The sequence below is a fragment of the Palaemon carinicauda genome, chromosome 4 (genome assembly GCF_036898095.1).
Source record: "Palaemon carinicauda isolate YSFRI2023 chromosome 4, ASM3689809v2, whole genome shotgun sequence".
Classification (NCBI taxonomy): Eukaryota; Metazoa; Arthropoda; class Malacostraca; order Decapoda; family Palaemonidae; genus Palaemon; species Palaemon carinicauda.
This window is the reverse complement of record NC_090728.1, coordinates 72,907,045-72,923,562: the sequence shown is the minus strand read 5'-3', so window position 1 is coordinate 72,923,562 and position 16,518 is coordinate 72,907,045. Positions and strand designations below refer to the sequence as shown.

Sequence of the window (16,518 nt, the reverse complement as noted above, 5' to 3'; positions counted from 1 at the left end):
GCGATGAAAGGTGACCGAGGAGACGTAACCACGATTGGGCTGGAAGTTCTTCTCGTCTGAGAAAAGGTCTTGCGACCTTCCTCAGCCTTGCTATCCTGTCGTCTGATGGGAAGGCTTTGTGGAGATTGGTGTCTATAATCATGCCTAGGTATACCAGTCTTTGAGTGGGAAGCAGTGAAGACTTCTTGAGATTTACCATGATCCCCAGATCTTGGCAAAGTCTCAGAAGTTTGTCTTGGTGTTGAAGAAGGGTTGACACCGAGTCTGCTAGGATTAACCAGTCATCCAGATAACGGAGGAGACGGATGCCAATCCTGTGTGCCCAAGATGATACTAGGGTGAACACTATGGTGAAGACTTGTGGTGCTGTGGAGAAACCGAAGTACAGCACCTTGAACTGGTACTTTCTGTTGTCTAGGCTGAATCTTAAGTACTTCCTTGAAGACGGATGGACTGGGATCTGGAAGTACGCGTCCTTTAGGTCCAGCGTGCACATGAAGTCTTGCGGTCTTACTGCTAGTCTGACCGTGTCCGCCGTTTCCATGCTGAACGGAGTTTGTTTGACAAACTTGTTCAGAGCTGAGAGGTCGATGACTGATCTCCAGCCTCCAGACGGCTTCTTTATAAGAAAGAGTCGACTGAAGAAGCCTGGAGATTCTTCGAGGACCTCTTGGAGAGCGCCCTTCTTCAACAGGGTCTGGACTTCTGCCCGAAGGGCATGCCCCCTTGCCGATCCCATGGCAAGGGAGTTCAATGACAATGGATGCGTCGTCAGGGGAGGTAGAGATGTTATGAACGGGACGTGACATCCTAGATTGATCACGGAGATTGTCCAGGAATCGGCCCCGAGTTGCTTCCACCTGTTTGAGCAACTTTGTAGGCATCCCCCAACTGGTGGACATACAGGGGGACTGCCTATCCTAGCGTTTGCGGCCTCGGCTGCTTCCTCTAGGATTCTTGTCTCCCCTGGAGGACTTTTTGGAAGGCAAGCCTTCCTACGAATGCGCCCTCTGGGGGCCGTTGGATCAGCAAGCTGACCTGCAGTTCTCCGAAGAGGAGTCTCTGTAAGTGAACTCCCCCCAGGGGAAGAAACACTAGCAAGAGAGACTGATGATGGACTTAGTTTCTCCCTCATAGGTTGAACAGGAACAGGAGAAACTAAGCCGTCAGCTACCGTAGGGTTTGAAGTGGCAGAGGTGATGGGTGATACCGCATTGGATACCTCTGACACCACAACGTCGACAAGAGACAGAGGATCAATCTCTGACGGTGACGGCGATTGCTTGACAGCGGCACCCAATCGGATGTACTGTAGATAAGCAAAACCTCCTTGGAGGGCGAACCCGTAAGCGCCAAGGAGAACCAAAGCTGAAATAAGGTTAGTGACATATCCTCCCCCGGGGGGAGAGGTGGAGCTGCTTCGCTAGGGGAAGCAACATCATCTCTCGAGCCCCGAGGTTGGTAAACAGTACATCGGTATATGCTACCACTCGACGGTCTCTCGAAAGAGACCGACCGAGTGGGAGCTTCGGAGGAGGTTTGGGCAACGGAAGAAAAGGCCTTGGGTTTTCTCCTTTCAAAGAAACCTTCGAAGGAGAAATATCCCGTTTGGACTTCTTCCGTCATCGTGAAAACCTCTCCCACTAGGAGGTAGACCACTCCCTATACTCACTACACCTGTTGTTGCTATCAAACCGTTGGCCCCTACAAGAAGGACAAAGGGCATGAGGATTAGTCTCGACCGCCGACATGAATGTTCCACAGGGGCGATCGGGGAAACCCAGGGCAGGTGCACATGATTGCAGAGGCCAACTTCACATACAGACCTAGAAAAAGAAAAAGAAAAAGAAAAGACAAAAGCAATTAAATGGCTGCCAAATGACGGCGAGGATGAGTGGACACATCCGACTACCATCCGAGCCAAGAGTAGAGCGAGCTTAAGCACAGGTGTGTGAGAGGGGGGTAGCAAACTACCCTCCCCAACCCCCGCTAAATAGCGGTGTGGGTAGTAAACCCTCGTTAAAAATTAATGGCTCGTTATTTCAACTACGCCGAAAGTAATACCCCTATTAAATAGCGTGGTTTGTATTCCAGTTACGGAACAATTCTATTTCAAAACCTATAAAAATTAGTGTGTGTGTCTAAATATGGATGGGTGGATTGCATAGAGTGTATTTCCTTTACAGTATTTCTAATGGGAAAATTTGTTTTGGTTTGCGAGCTCACTCCAAAAATAATTAAACTCTTAAATTAATGTACCACTGTATCATCAATACTTCAATCTATGAAAGATTGCATTTAAGTACAAATAGAACCAAATAACTGAAGTAAAAGACAATTCTAACATTATTAGTACATCAGTTTTTGGCAAAACTGATGTACCTATCACACTATTCAGTGCCTTTTGAGTGAAACATCTCCCAAATGACTATAAAAATTGGAATAAAAGTCAACTGATACGACAAATTTGAAAATTCGTATTTTTCCTAACTAACTATACAAACCTAAGTCTATTACATGGGAGAATGATAACTGAAATTGTAAGATGGAAGTTAAAAATCTAAAACAAGGTGTAGGTAGTTGGCTAGGGCATTGTCCTGCTCGAAAGAGCAATGTCATAGTCCCTTGCCTCTGTTATTCATGAACAGCCTTTTAAACCTCTAAACCTCGGTGAGGGGTGAAAGTGCTCACTTGATAAGACTAACCCCTGGTGGTAAAGGTGAGAATTCTGCAATTACCTTGGCCCAACTAAAGAGTTGTGGGAGACATATTATCATTAAGCATGTCTCAAATTCAAGGACAATATTCTAAAATGCAAAAGACTCCTACCGAGAACAAAATCCTAGAGTACCGAAGAAAAATGCTGTTAAAGCTTGAATATTTGCCAAAGTTTCCAGCCAGTTGAAGAATGTCTGTCTACACTGATGACTGTTATAAAAGTTATCACACCAACTACTTATACCTGGTTATAAAATTTTACCTGCCGTATTTCAACTTCGCTGTTATCCTTCTCCTATGTAAAGGAGGATGGTTTGTACCTGTGCTGGAATAAATGATGATTCTCAATGTCTGTAATGTTAATGAAAAATCCAAGAACTTCACAAAAAAAAGAGAGAGAGAGAGAGAGAGAGAGAGAGAGAGAGAGAGAGAGAGAGAGGAGAGAGAGAGAGAGAGAGAGAGAGAGAGAGAGAATATCAACTACAGTACTGTATTAAGAAAAGAACATCCAATCAAACATCAAAATATCAAAAGTACACTTACTTTGTCTGGAGACGTAGAGCTGAGTCCGTTGAGAAGCTCCAATAAGCATGATGGTTAGGAGATGAGGGTATGTGGTCTCCAATGCAAGACATAGTGTCTGGGAAGATAAATACATTATTATTATTAAACGCTACAGTACTCAACAATTCAATATAACTAATAAAACACAAACTGAAACATTAAATTACAAATTAATTTTGAAGTAACAAACAATACTTTGTTGATATTAAATTTCAAACCATAATAAATGGGATTAAGATAAAATTTATTTCCATACTTGCCTCATGTTCATATTGCTTCTCTCTGAAAGCTCAGGTTTATCGGTATTTCTAAACTCAACGTGTAATCTAGATTATTGGTAATAAACCATCTTAATATCACCTATTTATATAACACTAAAACCATGTAACTAAAATCATAATTCTTTAAATTAAGGAAGATATAAATCAAATACCAGGTAAACCGAAATGTTACCAAACATCGCCAACAGCCACTAAAGGACCTAAAGCTCAGCAATCTTGATAAGCACACCTGGATTCTTCAAGAAAATGTATGAAAATTAACTTGTTATACCATTGACGCGCTGTTAAAACCCTTTCCAAAGAATGATTTAAGGTACAGTATATAGCTGAACTTTTAATATCATGAGTCATAATCTTTAAAGTTTTCATTACATTTGAATTAATTCTCAATGAACTTCCGTGACCAAGCTTTTAGCAAAAAAACGCTACATTTTTGGAAAGATTTGGAATTTTAATCCCCCATAACAAATTAACATTATCTCTGTTTGTAGTTTTGTCCAAATAATACTGAATGGCTATGTAATCTCAAAATTTTTACAGGATCTTTTGCTCTCTAAATAAACAGGATTTGACAACAGTATTTGAAATACAGTATCACAAATTTTTTCAAGTACTGTACAGTAATTTGTATTTCTCCTAATCATACAAACACAACTTCATTATAGTATTTGCTTCGCTGTTATACGGCAGTTAAAATTATAACGAAGTGTAAACAACCGACAGGTACTTGCCTGTCGATAGCGGGGAAGCAACCGCCAGCCCACTGACAACCAACTTACATGGAAGCCTGAAACTATCTCGGGAGCTGGTGATGGCGAGAAAGTTCTAGTATAGCACTCGGGTTTGTAAGGTTGGGAAGATTACAAATTGTTTCTAAAAATTTGTGATTTTTTCCTACACGAATACAAACAATTATCCTTTACTTAGGAGACATCCTTAGGTGGGAGGAAGCTCCCGTTCCAACTGGCTGGAAACTTAAACCAGGAACTTGAAACTAGAGCATCTTGGATACTAAAAGACTAAAGGTACCTCACATCTTGTGAATCCCAAAAGGAGAACCTGCAGGTTTCATGGCGCTTGGCCATTGAAAGGGTTGTACTCTTGCTGGAATCCTGTGCGTAGTAGACCTGGCAAAGCATTGGGTTTACTGACACTGCAACTTGAAGACCATTTTAGGATTGTGTCTGCCTGGTTACATCACACTTCGGCTGTGTGTGCAGGGGGGGGGGGGTTTGAGAGCAAGCTACCCTCCCCTATCCCCCTCTAACTAGCGGTATGGGTAGTTGACCCTCGTTAAAAATCAATGGCTTGTCATTTCAGCTACGCCAAAAGTAATATCCCTATTAAATAGTGTGGTTTGTATTCCAGTTATGGAACAAACCTGATTTACAAACATGACAAATTTGAAAGTAATTTGCATTTTTCCTAATGATACAAACCTTGAGCTCTTTACAAAGAATATACTTTCTGCAAAACTGGAAACTAGCAATATGCCTTTTAGCGAGGTATAACTACTTCACTTCTATTTAGCGGAGGGATGGGATACTACCGGCTAACCCCCTCACACACACACTTGTGCTATATCACCACTTTTGATTGCAGGCAGGACTTGCAGGGGATAGGTGATAAAGGGACAAATCTGTATACAGTAAGGAGCACAAGGTTTGTATAGTTAGGTAAAGGACAATTTACTTTCAAATTTGTCATTTGTTTCGTCACTAAATATGTTATTTTCATTATAAAATAAATTTTTTAACACACTTACCTGGCGGTTATATACTGTATATAGCTTACGTCCCTGACGTCACAGCAGAAAAATTCAAAACTCGCGCCCATCGCCGATTGGATAGCCAGGTGTGCTACCCATGCGCCCCTAGCGAGGTAACCGGAAACCATTCCCTCAGTATTCATATCTTCCATGCCTCTAGTCTCTAGAGGGGAGGAGGGGGGGGGGATTTTAATCATATATAACCACCAGATAAGTATGTTCAAAAATTTATTTTATAATGAAAATAACATTTTTAAACACAAGACTTACCTGGTGGTTATATATGTAGCTGATTAACACCTTTGGTGGAGGGTTAGAGACAGCCAATATAGTTGGAATTCTGCTTAAAAGTTTCTAAAATACAAAACAAACTTAAGGGTTTCGTACCTGATACGGAAGCTGACTTCAATGATACTCTGCCATTATGTCTGCTATCCTTATGAGATCCAGCAGTCCTCTCAGGGGGCTGAAGATCCCTAGGAGCTGCCAACCTCTGATCACACCTCTTTGTGACAGAGCCTCCTCTAATACCCATTCCGGGGCGCTCTCAAGGAACAAAAAAGACCACCTGACAAATTAATGATTGCGGAAGACTGTCGCAATCTCCACAAGACAACCATAAAATCACCAAATAAAAGTTCCAAGAGAAAGAAAAGGTATTAGGATCATGGGAAAGTAGTGGCGGATTCTTCTCCCACTAAAGTACCCGCTGCTACAAACGGTCCCAGAGTATATCGGTTATCATATAGAGTCAGGAAATTTTTCAAATAGTATGAGGCGAACACAGATTTGCTTCTCCAGAAGGTTGTGTCCATAATGCTTTGCAAAGAACGATTTTGCTTGAATGCCACTGAAGTTGCCACTGCTCTTACTTCATGAGTCTTTACTTTCAAAAGACTAAAGTCTGTCTCACTGCAGTGAGAATGAGCCTCTTTAATTAGAAGTCTAATAAAGTAAGATAGAGCATTCTTGGACATTGGCAAGGAAGGTTTCTTCACCGAGCACCAGTGCTTCCGACTTGCCTCTTAAAGCCTTTGTTCTGTCTAATTAAAACTTGAGGGCCCTTACTGGACATAAAACTCTCTCTAGCTCATTTCCACCCACGTCCGCCAGGTGCGAAATCTGAAAGGCCTTAGGCCAAGGTTGGGAAGGGCGCTCGTTCTTAACAAGAAAACCCTATTGTAATGAGCAGATTGCTTTACCGTCCTGAAAACCCACATTTCTACTAAAAGCATGGACTTCACTAACCGTCTAGGCTGTTGCCAGACTAACCAAGAAAAGGGTTTTCATCCTGTAGTCCTTCATAGATGTAGAGTGCAGGGGTTCAAACCTGTCAATCATCAGAAACTTTAACACAACATCCAGATTCCAAGCTGGTGAATCCTGGTGTTGTTGTTTTGCTGTCTCAAAGGATTTAATTAGTTCTTGTAGATCCTTATTATTTGAAAGATCCAGGTTCCTGTGCCTGAACACAGTCGTTAACATACTCCTGTATCTGTTGATAATTGACGTAGAAAAACTTAGTTTCTTTTTCAGGAATAAAAGAAAATCAGCAATATGAGCTACAGAGGTACTGGAAGAGGAAACAGAGTTGACCCTGCACCATTCCCTGAAAACTTCCCTCTTGGATTGAAAGACTCTGATGGTTGAAGACCTCCAAGCCCTTGCAATCGCCCTAGCTGCCTCCTTCGAAAAGCCTCTAGCTCTGTGAGTCTTTCAATAGCCTGAAGGCAGTTAGTCGAAGACTTTGGAGATTTTGATGGTGTCTTACCAAGTGGGGCTGTCTGAGTAAATCTACTCGTAAAGGGAGGCTTCTGGGAGTATCCACCATCCATTCCAGTACCTCTGTGAACCATTCTCTTGAGGGCCAGAGGGGGACTATCAAGGTCCCTTTGTTTGTCACAATCTTTTGAAGAATTTTGTACAGGATCTTGAACGGAGGAAAAGCGTACACATCTAGATTTGCCCAATCTAGCAAAAATGCGTCTGTGTGTACTGCCATTGAGATCTGGCACTGGGGAGCAATATGTCTCTAGTCTCTTGGTCTTTGCAGTCGAGAAAAGATCTATACAAGGGCGACCCCAAAGTTTCCACAGACTCTTGCACACCTCTAGGTGTAGAGTCCACTCCGTGGATAGGACTTGTCCTTTCCTGCTGAGACCGTCTCCCAAAACATTCCTTTCCCCCTGGATGAACCTTGAAAGGCCCAAATGAGCAGCTCTCTCGCCGTCTCGCAAAGGGAAATAGTGTGTGTTCCTCCTTGTTTGGCTATGTAGGCCAATGCCGTGGTGTTGTCTGCATCGACTTGAATCACTTTGTTTCGTACTGACCCTTGGAAGCTCTTTAGGGCCAAAAGAACTACAAGCAGCTCCTTTTGATTTATGTGGAAAGACTTCTGAATCTCCGTCCACACCCCTGATGCTTCCACATTGCCCAGTGTTGCCCCCACCCAGAGTCCGAGGCGTCAGAACACAACACTAGGTCTGGGCTCTTCAGTTCTAATGAGCAACCTTCTTGAAATTTGATAGGGTCGTTCCACCACTGCAGGCAGTGACTCATTGACTTCGTGATTGGAACACACACCTTCTCCAAATCCTTCTCCTTGTTCCAGCAAGAGTTGAGGTGAAATTGGAGTGGTCGGTTCAGCCTTCCCAGAGAGATGAACTGTTCCAAAGAGGAGAGCGTTCCCAACAGACTCATCCACCTCCTCGCAGAACAGCTCTGCTCTCCTAGAATCGCACGTATCTTTAGAAGTGCCTGCTCCGTCCTTAAGGGAGGCGGAAAAGCCCGAAAAACCTGACTTCGAATCATCACTCCTAAATATACAATCTCTTGAGAAGGTATCAGTGAAGATTTGTCTTTGTTGACTAGAAGACCCAATTCTTCCGTCAACTTCAAAGTTGTCTGAAGATCCTTCAGGCAGCGATCTTGTGAGTGGGCTCATAAAAGCCAATCGTCCAGGTACAGGGAGGTTCTGATGCCTCTTGAGTGGAGCATCCTTGCTACATTGAGCATAAGTCTCGTAAAGACCTGTGGGGTGGTGTTGAGGCCGAAACACAGGGCTCGAAATTGAAAGACTTCTCCTCGGAAAACGAATCTCAGAAAGTGCTTGAACTTTGGATGAATCGGGATATGGAAATAAGCATCCTGAAGGTCCAGTGATACCATCCAGTCGCCCTTCCTTACCGCTGCAAGCACCAACTTCGTTGTCTCCATTGAGAATTTTGTTGTCTGGATGAAGTTGTTGAGAGCACTTACGTCCAGAACTGGACGCCATCCCCCTGAGTTCTTGGGAACTAAGAAAAGGCGGTTATAAAAGCCTGGTGACTTCCAGTCCTGTACTTTCTCTACAGCTCCCTTCTCCAACATGAGACACACTTGTAGCTGTAATGCTTGCCTCTTTAATTCCTCCCTCTACTTGGGAGAGAGATCCATAGGAGTTAACCTTAGAGGGGGTTGATTTATAAAAGGGATCCTGTAGCCCTTCCTTAGAAGTTGGACTGACCAAGGATCTGCACCCCTCTTCTCCCACACCTGCCAGTAGATGTTTAGTTTGGCTCCTACTGCCTGAAGGCAAAAGCAGTCAGACTCTGCTTCGCCCTGTTCTTACTCCTCTTTTCTTAGTCCCCCTTCCATCTGATCTGAAGTTACCTCTAACGGAAGGTCTTCCTCGAAAGGGCTGAGAAAACTTTTGAAAAGGAGCAGCCTCTTTAGGTTTGCGGCTAACGAAAGAAGGTGGCAACACTTTCCTTGCTGTCTTCGAGACCAGGTCTTGAGTGGCTTTCTGTGTTACCGAAGAAGAAACCTCCCTAATAAAGTCCTGTGGGAACAGATGACGACAGTGGAGAATATAATAATTCTGATGTCTGAAAGGATGAAACTACCACAGACAGGAATGAACACAATTGGGCTCTCTTTTTGAGAATTCCTGCTGTAAAAGTAGCAGCTAACTCATTAGCCCCATCTCGCAACGCCTTATCCATGCATGACATGACGTGGATTAGGTTCGAAGAGTCTCCTTCCTTGAGTGTAGTCATCTTTTTGCCCAAGGCCCCCAGAGTCCAATCCAGGAAATTAAATACCTCGAAGGCTCTGAAAACACCTTTGAGTAAATGGTCTAATTCGGAAGTAGACCAAACCACCTTAGTCTTCCTCATGGCCAATCTACGAGGAGCGTCTACCAGGCTTGAGAAATCTCCTTGGGCAGAGGCAGGAACTCCCAAGCCGAGAACCTCTCCCGTATCGTACCAAACACTAGATCTAGAAGTCAACCTAGTAGGGGGAAATGCGAAGGCCGCTTTCCCTTGCTCTTTCTTGGCACCCATCCAGTCTCCCATTAATTTAAGTGCTCTTTTAGATGAACGAGAGAGCACCATTTTAATAAACAGAGACTTTTTCTTAGGTTTCCCTAGAGTAAACTCTGATGGAGGCGATAGTGGAGCCACAGGAATAAAAGACTCTGGGAACTCAACATGAAAAATCTTCATCAGCTTCTTTAAGTCTACCGAATGACGAAAAGATTTAGAGTCCTCATCCTCAGATAACTCCTCAAAGGGTTCGGAAGGTGAAAGAAGAACATCAACTTCTTCCTCTGATAACAAGTCTCGCTGCTCCTCAGAATGCTCTCGATCCACGCAGTCAGAGTTAAGAACCGTTGCATTAAGTTCAAAGTCCTGTCTAGATGTTTGTTGTTCTGTATCACATACAAGAGGGCGGTCGATGTAAGAACGCTTGCGTTCCAATGAATGCTCAATGAGAGGACGCCTGGCGTCACGCTCGCGTTCAGTTGAACGCTCGATGGGAGGACGCTTACGCTCTGAACGCTCGATGAGGTCACGCTCTACGTCATGCTCTGGAGGACGCTCGCGTTCTGTTGAAGGCCTGACATCACGCTCTACGTCATGTCGTGGAGGACGCTCGCGTTCTGTTGAACGCTCGACGGGAGGACGCTCAAGAGCACGCTCGACCTTACGCCTAGCTGAACACTTGAAAGCGCTTTCAGCAGAACGATCACAATCACTGCTAAGCGCATGAACAGCAGCTCGATTAGGAGAACGCTCGACTTCCTGAAAGCCCGAGAGATCAGCCTTTCGTGAAGAACGTTTACTTTCCCTATCATCTCTGTGTGTAGTCGTACACTCAAAACGTTTAGAAACTTTATCACCAAGCGTTCGCTGACTCTCCGCCTTGCACCGCTTAGTGTTAAGAGAGGAGGATTCAGTAGGATGGTAGCCTTTCATAAAAGATGAAAGTTTCTGCTGCATTTCTTGCAAAATCTTAAAATTAGAGTCTTGCGAAACATTAATCGCAAGTTCTTCCTCTCCACAGCTCAAAGACCGATTAGAGCAAACAGCGGGTGAGATCCAATCTGAAGGAGGCGAAGGAGCATGAAAGGATGTTACGGCCAGGTCGGATAATTGCTCAACAGCAGGCCGCTTAGAAGGCGAGCTTCCTTCAGACGAAAAACGTTCAGGACTGTTCCAAGGACTACAGCCTGCTTGCGATGTCCTGGAAGGACATAGGTCAATTTTCCTCTTAAGAGGTCTAGAAGTTCGACTCCAACCTCTTTTAGGTAAATCATCCTCCGATGATGAGCCAAACTTATTAATTTCGCCTTTTCTACGGTAAGAGCGAACATCCTGGGAAAAATCACGAACGCTCGAGGGAACGTCTGCTTGGGAAGCAATGCCTCTCGTTTCCTTTCATCTTTCGACATTCCTTCTCCCAGGGGTTGGGGAGCTTGGAAGAGGACCAGGACTAGGAGAACGACAAGCCCGAGCAGGCGTACCCTCCACAACACTAACACCACTCACTGTACCTTAACACTTTCACTTTTTAGCTGTTTAACATCAGCCATTAATTGCATTCTATCCGCAGCGATAGACTACCTTCGTACCCAACGCCTGGATAGCCAACTTCATATCTTCAAGTGTTGGTTCATTCATGGTACTCGTAGCGGGATCTGGAACTACCACTACAGGAGAAGGAATAGGAACAGTGACATAGGAAGAAGAATCTTTAGAAGAAAGAGAAGAACTACGTCTTACCCTATCTTTAGCTAACTTATGAATATAACGATCGAAATTAAGCCACTCATGATCAGACAAAATAAGGCATTCGTCACACCTATCATCAAGTTTACAAACTTTACCCCTACATTTAATGCATAATGAATGAGGATCAATGGAGGCCTTTGATAAACGGGTCTTACACCCACTAGCACACACCCTAAAGCCACTAGAGGGGGTAGCCATTTTGAACTTTGACAGAGATATCAAATACAAGCAAGGGTAAAAAAAGGATATTTTGATTATAAAATAAATTTTTTAATATACTTACCCGGTGAATATATAATAGCTGACGTCTCGGACGGCTCGACAGAAACACAAAAACTCGCGAGCGATCGCCATGAAGGTTGCGGGTGTGCCCACCAGCGCCGACTATCGGCCAGATACCGCATATACATGTAAACAGCCTCAGTTCTTCTCATTCCGCTGGGTCTCTATCGGGGAGGAAGGGAGGGCCTATAATTTATATATTCACCGGGTAAGTATATTCAAAAATTTATTTTATAATCAAAATATCATTTTTAAATATTAAACTTAGCCGGTGAATATATAATAGCTGATTCACACCCATGGTGGTGGGTAGAGACCAGTATTAATACAATTACGGTGTATATGCTTAGAGTTTTTGACAGTTATATCATAACAAAACCCAAATAAATATAGGTACCTGGTAAGGAAGCTGACTCTGACGATTACTCTGCCTTGTTAGTCCGCTTTCCTCACGAAGCCCAGCCATCCTCTCAGGATGCTGAAAGACTCCCAGGAGCTGAAGTATCCAGGGCGACAACCCATACAACAGGACCTCATCAAAACCCTTAATCTGGGTGCTCTCAAGAAATTATATTTGACCACCCGCCAAATCAAAAAGGATGCGAAAAGCTTCTTAGCCTTCCGTACAACCCAAAACAAGATTAAAAACATTTCAAGAGAAAGATTAAAAGGATATTGGAATTAAGGGAATGTAGTGGTAGAACCCTCACCCACTACTGCACTCGCTGCAACGAATGGACCCAGTGTGTAGCAGTCCTCATAAAGAGTCTGGACATCTTTTAAGTAAAATGAAGCGAATACCGACTTGCTTCTCCAAAAGGTCGCGTCCATAATACTTTGCAGAGATCTGTTTTGCTTAAAGGCCACGGAAGTTGCTATAGCTCTTACTTCGTGCGTCTTAACCTTAAGCAAGCAACGGTCTTTTTCACTCAAGTGAGAATGAGCCTCTCGGATTAAAAATCTAATAAAATACGACAAAGCATTTTTAGACATAGGCAATGATGGCTTCTTAACTGAGCACCACAAGGCCTCAGATCCACCTCGTAAGGATTTGGTACGAGCTAAATAAAACTTAAGAGCTCTAACTGGACACAGTACTCTTTCAAGCTCGTTGCCTACGATCTCTGACAGGCAAGGTATATCAAATGACTTAGGCCAAGGACGAGAAGGCAGTTCATTTTTGGCCAAGAAACCAAGCTGAAGTGAACATGTGGCTTTGTCTGTGGAAAAGCCGATGTTCCTACTGAAGGCATGGATCTCACTGACCCTTTTAGCCGAAGCCAAGCACACTAAGAAAAGCGTCTTGAGGGTGAGATCCTTCAGGGAGGCTGAATGTAATGGCTCAAACCTGTCGGACATTAGGAACCTTAGGACCACGTCTAAGTTCCATCCAGGAGTTGCCATACGACGCTCCTTAGAGGTCTCGAAAGACTTAAGGAGATCTTGGAGATCTTTATTATTGGAAAGATCTAAGCCTCTATGTCTGAATACAGACGCCAACATGCTCCTGTAGCCCTTAATAGTGGGCGCTGAGAGGGAGCGAACATTTCTCAGATGTAGGAGAAAATCTGCGATTTGGGCTACAGAGGTACTGGAAGAGGAAATGGATGATGACTTGCACCAGACTCTAAAGACTTCCCACTTCGACTGGTATACTTTGATGGTAGAAGCTCTCCTAGCTCTCGCAATCGCTCTGGCTGCCTCCTTCGAAAAGCCTCGAGCTCTTGAGAGTCTTTCGATTGTCTGAAGGCAGTCAGACGAAGCGCGGGGAGGCTTTGATGAAGGTCCCTTACGTGGGGCTGCCGTAAGAGATCCATCCTTAGAGGAAGACTCCTTGGAATGTCTACCAGCCATTGAAGTACCTCTGTGAACCACTCTCTCGCGGGCCAGAGGGGAGCAACCAACGTCAACCTTGTCCCTTCGTGAGATGCGAACTTCTGCAGTACCTTGTTGACGATCTTGAACGGTGGGAATGCGTACACGTCCAGGTGAGACCAGTCCAGTAGAAACGCATCTATGTGGGTCGCCTCTGGATCTGGGACTGGCGAGCAATAGGTCGGGAGCCTTTTGGTCAACGAGGTGGCAAAGAGGTCTATGGAGGGTTGACCCCAAGTCACCCAAAGACTCTTGCACACGTCCTTGTGGAGGGTCCATTCCGTGGGGATCACCTGACCTCTCCGACTGAGACAGTCTGCCAAGACGTTCAAGTCCCCCTGGATGAATCTTGTCAACAGGGAGATGCCTCGATTTTTTGACCAGATGAGGAGGTCCCTTGCGATGACAAACAGTGTGTGGGAGTGAGTGCCTCCTTGCTTGGAGATGTACGCCAATGGTGTGGTGTTGTCTGAATTGACCTCTACCACTTTGTTTCGAAGAATGCTCTCGAAACTCATCAAGGCCAAGTGAACCGCTAACAGCTCCTTGCCGTTGATGTGCATGCTCTTCTGATCCGACATCCAAAGACCCGAACATTCCCGACCGTCCAGAGTCGCTCCCCAACCCAAATCCGACGCGTCTGAGAACAACACGTGGTTTGGGTTCTTGACTGCCAGGGACAGACCCTCTCTCAGACTTATGTTGCTGTCCCACCAGTTCAGGCATGCTTTTACTGGCTCGGAGACCGGGATTGACACAGCTTCTAAAGTCTTGCTCTTGTTCCAGTGTGAGTCTAGATGGAACTGGAGAGGGCGAAGGTGAAGTCTCCCTAGCGAGACAAACTGCTCCAGGGATGACAGAGTCCCTACGAGGCTCATCCAACCTCTTACTGAACAACGGTCTTTTTTCAGCATGAGTCGGACTTTGAGCAGGGCTTGCTCTATTCGGGTGGCAGACGGAAAAGCCCGAAAAACTAGACTGCGAATCTCCATCCCCAAATAGAGAATCGTCTGGGATGGAATCAGTTGAGACTTTTCTAAGTTTACCAACAGTCCCAACTCCTTTGCCAGACCCAACGTCCAGTGAAGGTCCTGCAGACAGCGATGACGGGACGATGCTCTGAGAAGCCAGTCGTCCAAGTACAGGGAGGCTCGAATTCCCGATAAATGAAGGAATTTTGCCACATTCCTCATGAGCCTCGTAAACACGAGGGGAGCAGGGCTGAGGCCGAAGCACAGTGCTCAAAACTGGTACACCACATTCCTGTAAACAAACCTCAGATACGGTTGAGAATCTGGGTGAATAGGAATGTGGAAGTACGCATCCTGCAGGTCGAGAGAGACCATCCAGTCTCCCTCTCTGACCGCTGCTAGGACGGACTTCGTGGTCTCCATCGTAAATTTTGTTTTTGTAACAAAAACGTTGAGCGCACTGACGTCCAGCACTGGCCTCCAACCTCCCGTATGCTTTGGGACTAGGAAGAGACGGTTGTAAAATCCCGGTGATTGAAGGTCCGAGACTTTCACCACCGCTCCCTTCTCTAGCAAGAGACACCTGCTGATGTAGAGCTTGTCTCCTAGACTCCTCTCGATACCTGGGAGAGAGGTCTAGAGGAACTGTTACTAGAGGAGGTCTGCGTACAAAAGGTATTTTGTACCCCTCCTTGAGCAACAACACAGACTCTTGGTCTGCACCCCTCTTCTCCCAGGCCTGCCAGAAGTTGTTCAGTCTGGCCCCTACCGCTGTCTGAGGACGTGGGCAGTCAGACTCTGCCACGGGAGGACTTGGATCCTCTCCTCTTGCCTCTCTTTCCGTCGGCACGAGCGCCTCCCCTGCTGGGGGCTCTGCCACGAAAAGGCGGGATAAACCTAGACGCAGGAGTATCGATTCTGGGCCTCACAACAAAAGATGAAGAAGGAGCTACCTTGCGAGCAGAAGTAGCCATCAGGTCATGTGTATCCTTCTGTACAAGCGAAGCAGCAATGTCCTTGATCAGCTGTTGAGGAAACAAAGCAGCCGATAAGGGGGCAAAGAGAAGCTCCGATCTTTGACAGGGAGTAACTCCTGCTGAAAGGAAAGAGCAAAGGGTTTCCCTCTTCTTCAGGACTCCAGACGTAAAGGTGGCGGCGAGCTCATTGGAGCCATCGCGGATGGCTTTGTCCATACAAGACATAATAAGCACGGAAACATCCTGGTCGGCAGACGAGATCTTCCTGCTTATTGCTCCTAGAGACCAATCTAAAAAGTTAAAAACTTCGAAGGCCCTGTAAACCCCTTTAAGGAGATGGTCAAGGTCCGAGGAGGACCAACAAATTTTAGAGCGTCTCATGGCCAGGCGACGGGGAGAGTCTACGAGGCTTGAGAAGTCACCATGGGCAGAGGCAGGGACTCCCAAGCCGAGAACTTCTCCCGTGTCATACCAGACGCTCGCTCTAGAAGCTAGTTTAAAAGGAGGGAAGGCAAAGGCCGTCTTCCCCAAACTCCTCCTGGTAACCAACCAGTCGCCTAGTAGACGTAAAGCCCTCTTAGAAGAGCGAGAGAGCACTAGCTTAGTAAAAGAAGGCTTGGCAGCAGCTAAGCCTAGCGCAAACTCTGACGGAGGCGAACGAGGAGCAGCAGTAACAAAATGGTCTGGGAAAAGATCCTTAAAAATCATCATGATTTTCTTAAAATCCATAGAAGGTTGCGTAGCCTTAGGTTATTCAACGTCTGACAAAACATCCAAAGGATTATCAGTAGGTGGAGGATCAGCAACATCCTCATCAGAAGGAACCTCGTCCGACAATTGATGAGTCTCAAGCAAGGGAGAGACCTGCCGCGGTGGCAATGCTTGACAAGCAAAGTCCACACGCAAAGGAGCATCAGTAGCAGTCAAGGAAGCTACGTCATGTAACTGCTGAAAGGACTGACCAGCAACAACAACAGGAGCGGGAGGACGCTCGACGTCAAGTCGAGACTGCCTTGACTGCCTAGA

General features: G+C 45.3%; 1 protein-coding gene across 1 annotated transcript in view; it reads right to left on the bottom strand.

The window, feature by feature from the left end:
* Dlg5 (Discs large 5) overlaps positions 1-16,518 on the bottom strand; it is an 847,504-nt gene that overhangs the window by 798,620 nt on the left and 32,366 nt on the right. Inside the window, exon 3 of the mRNA XM_068372367.1 lies at positions 3,262-3,358. Coding sequence (XP_068228468.1) covers positions 3,262-3,358 — 97 coding nt within the window. The remainder of the gene's footprint in view (positions 1-3,261; positions 3,359-16,518) is intronic.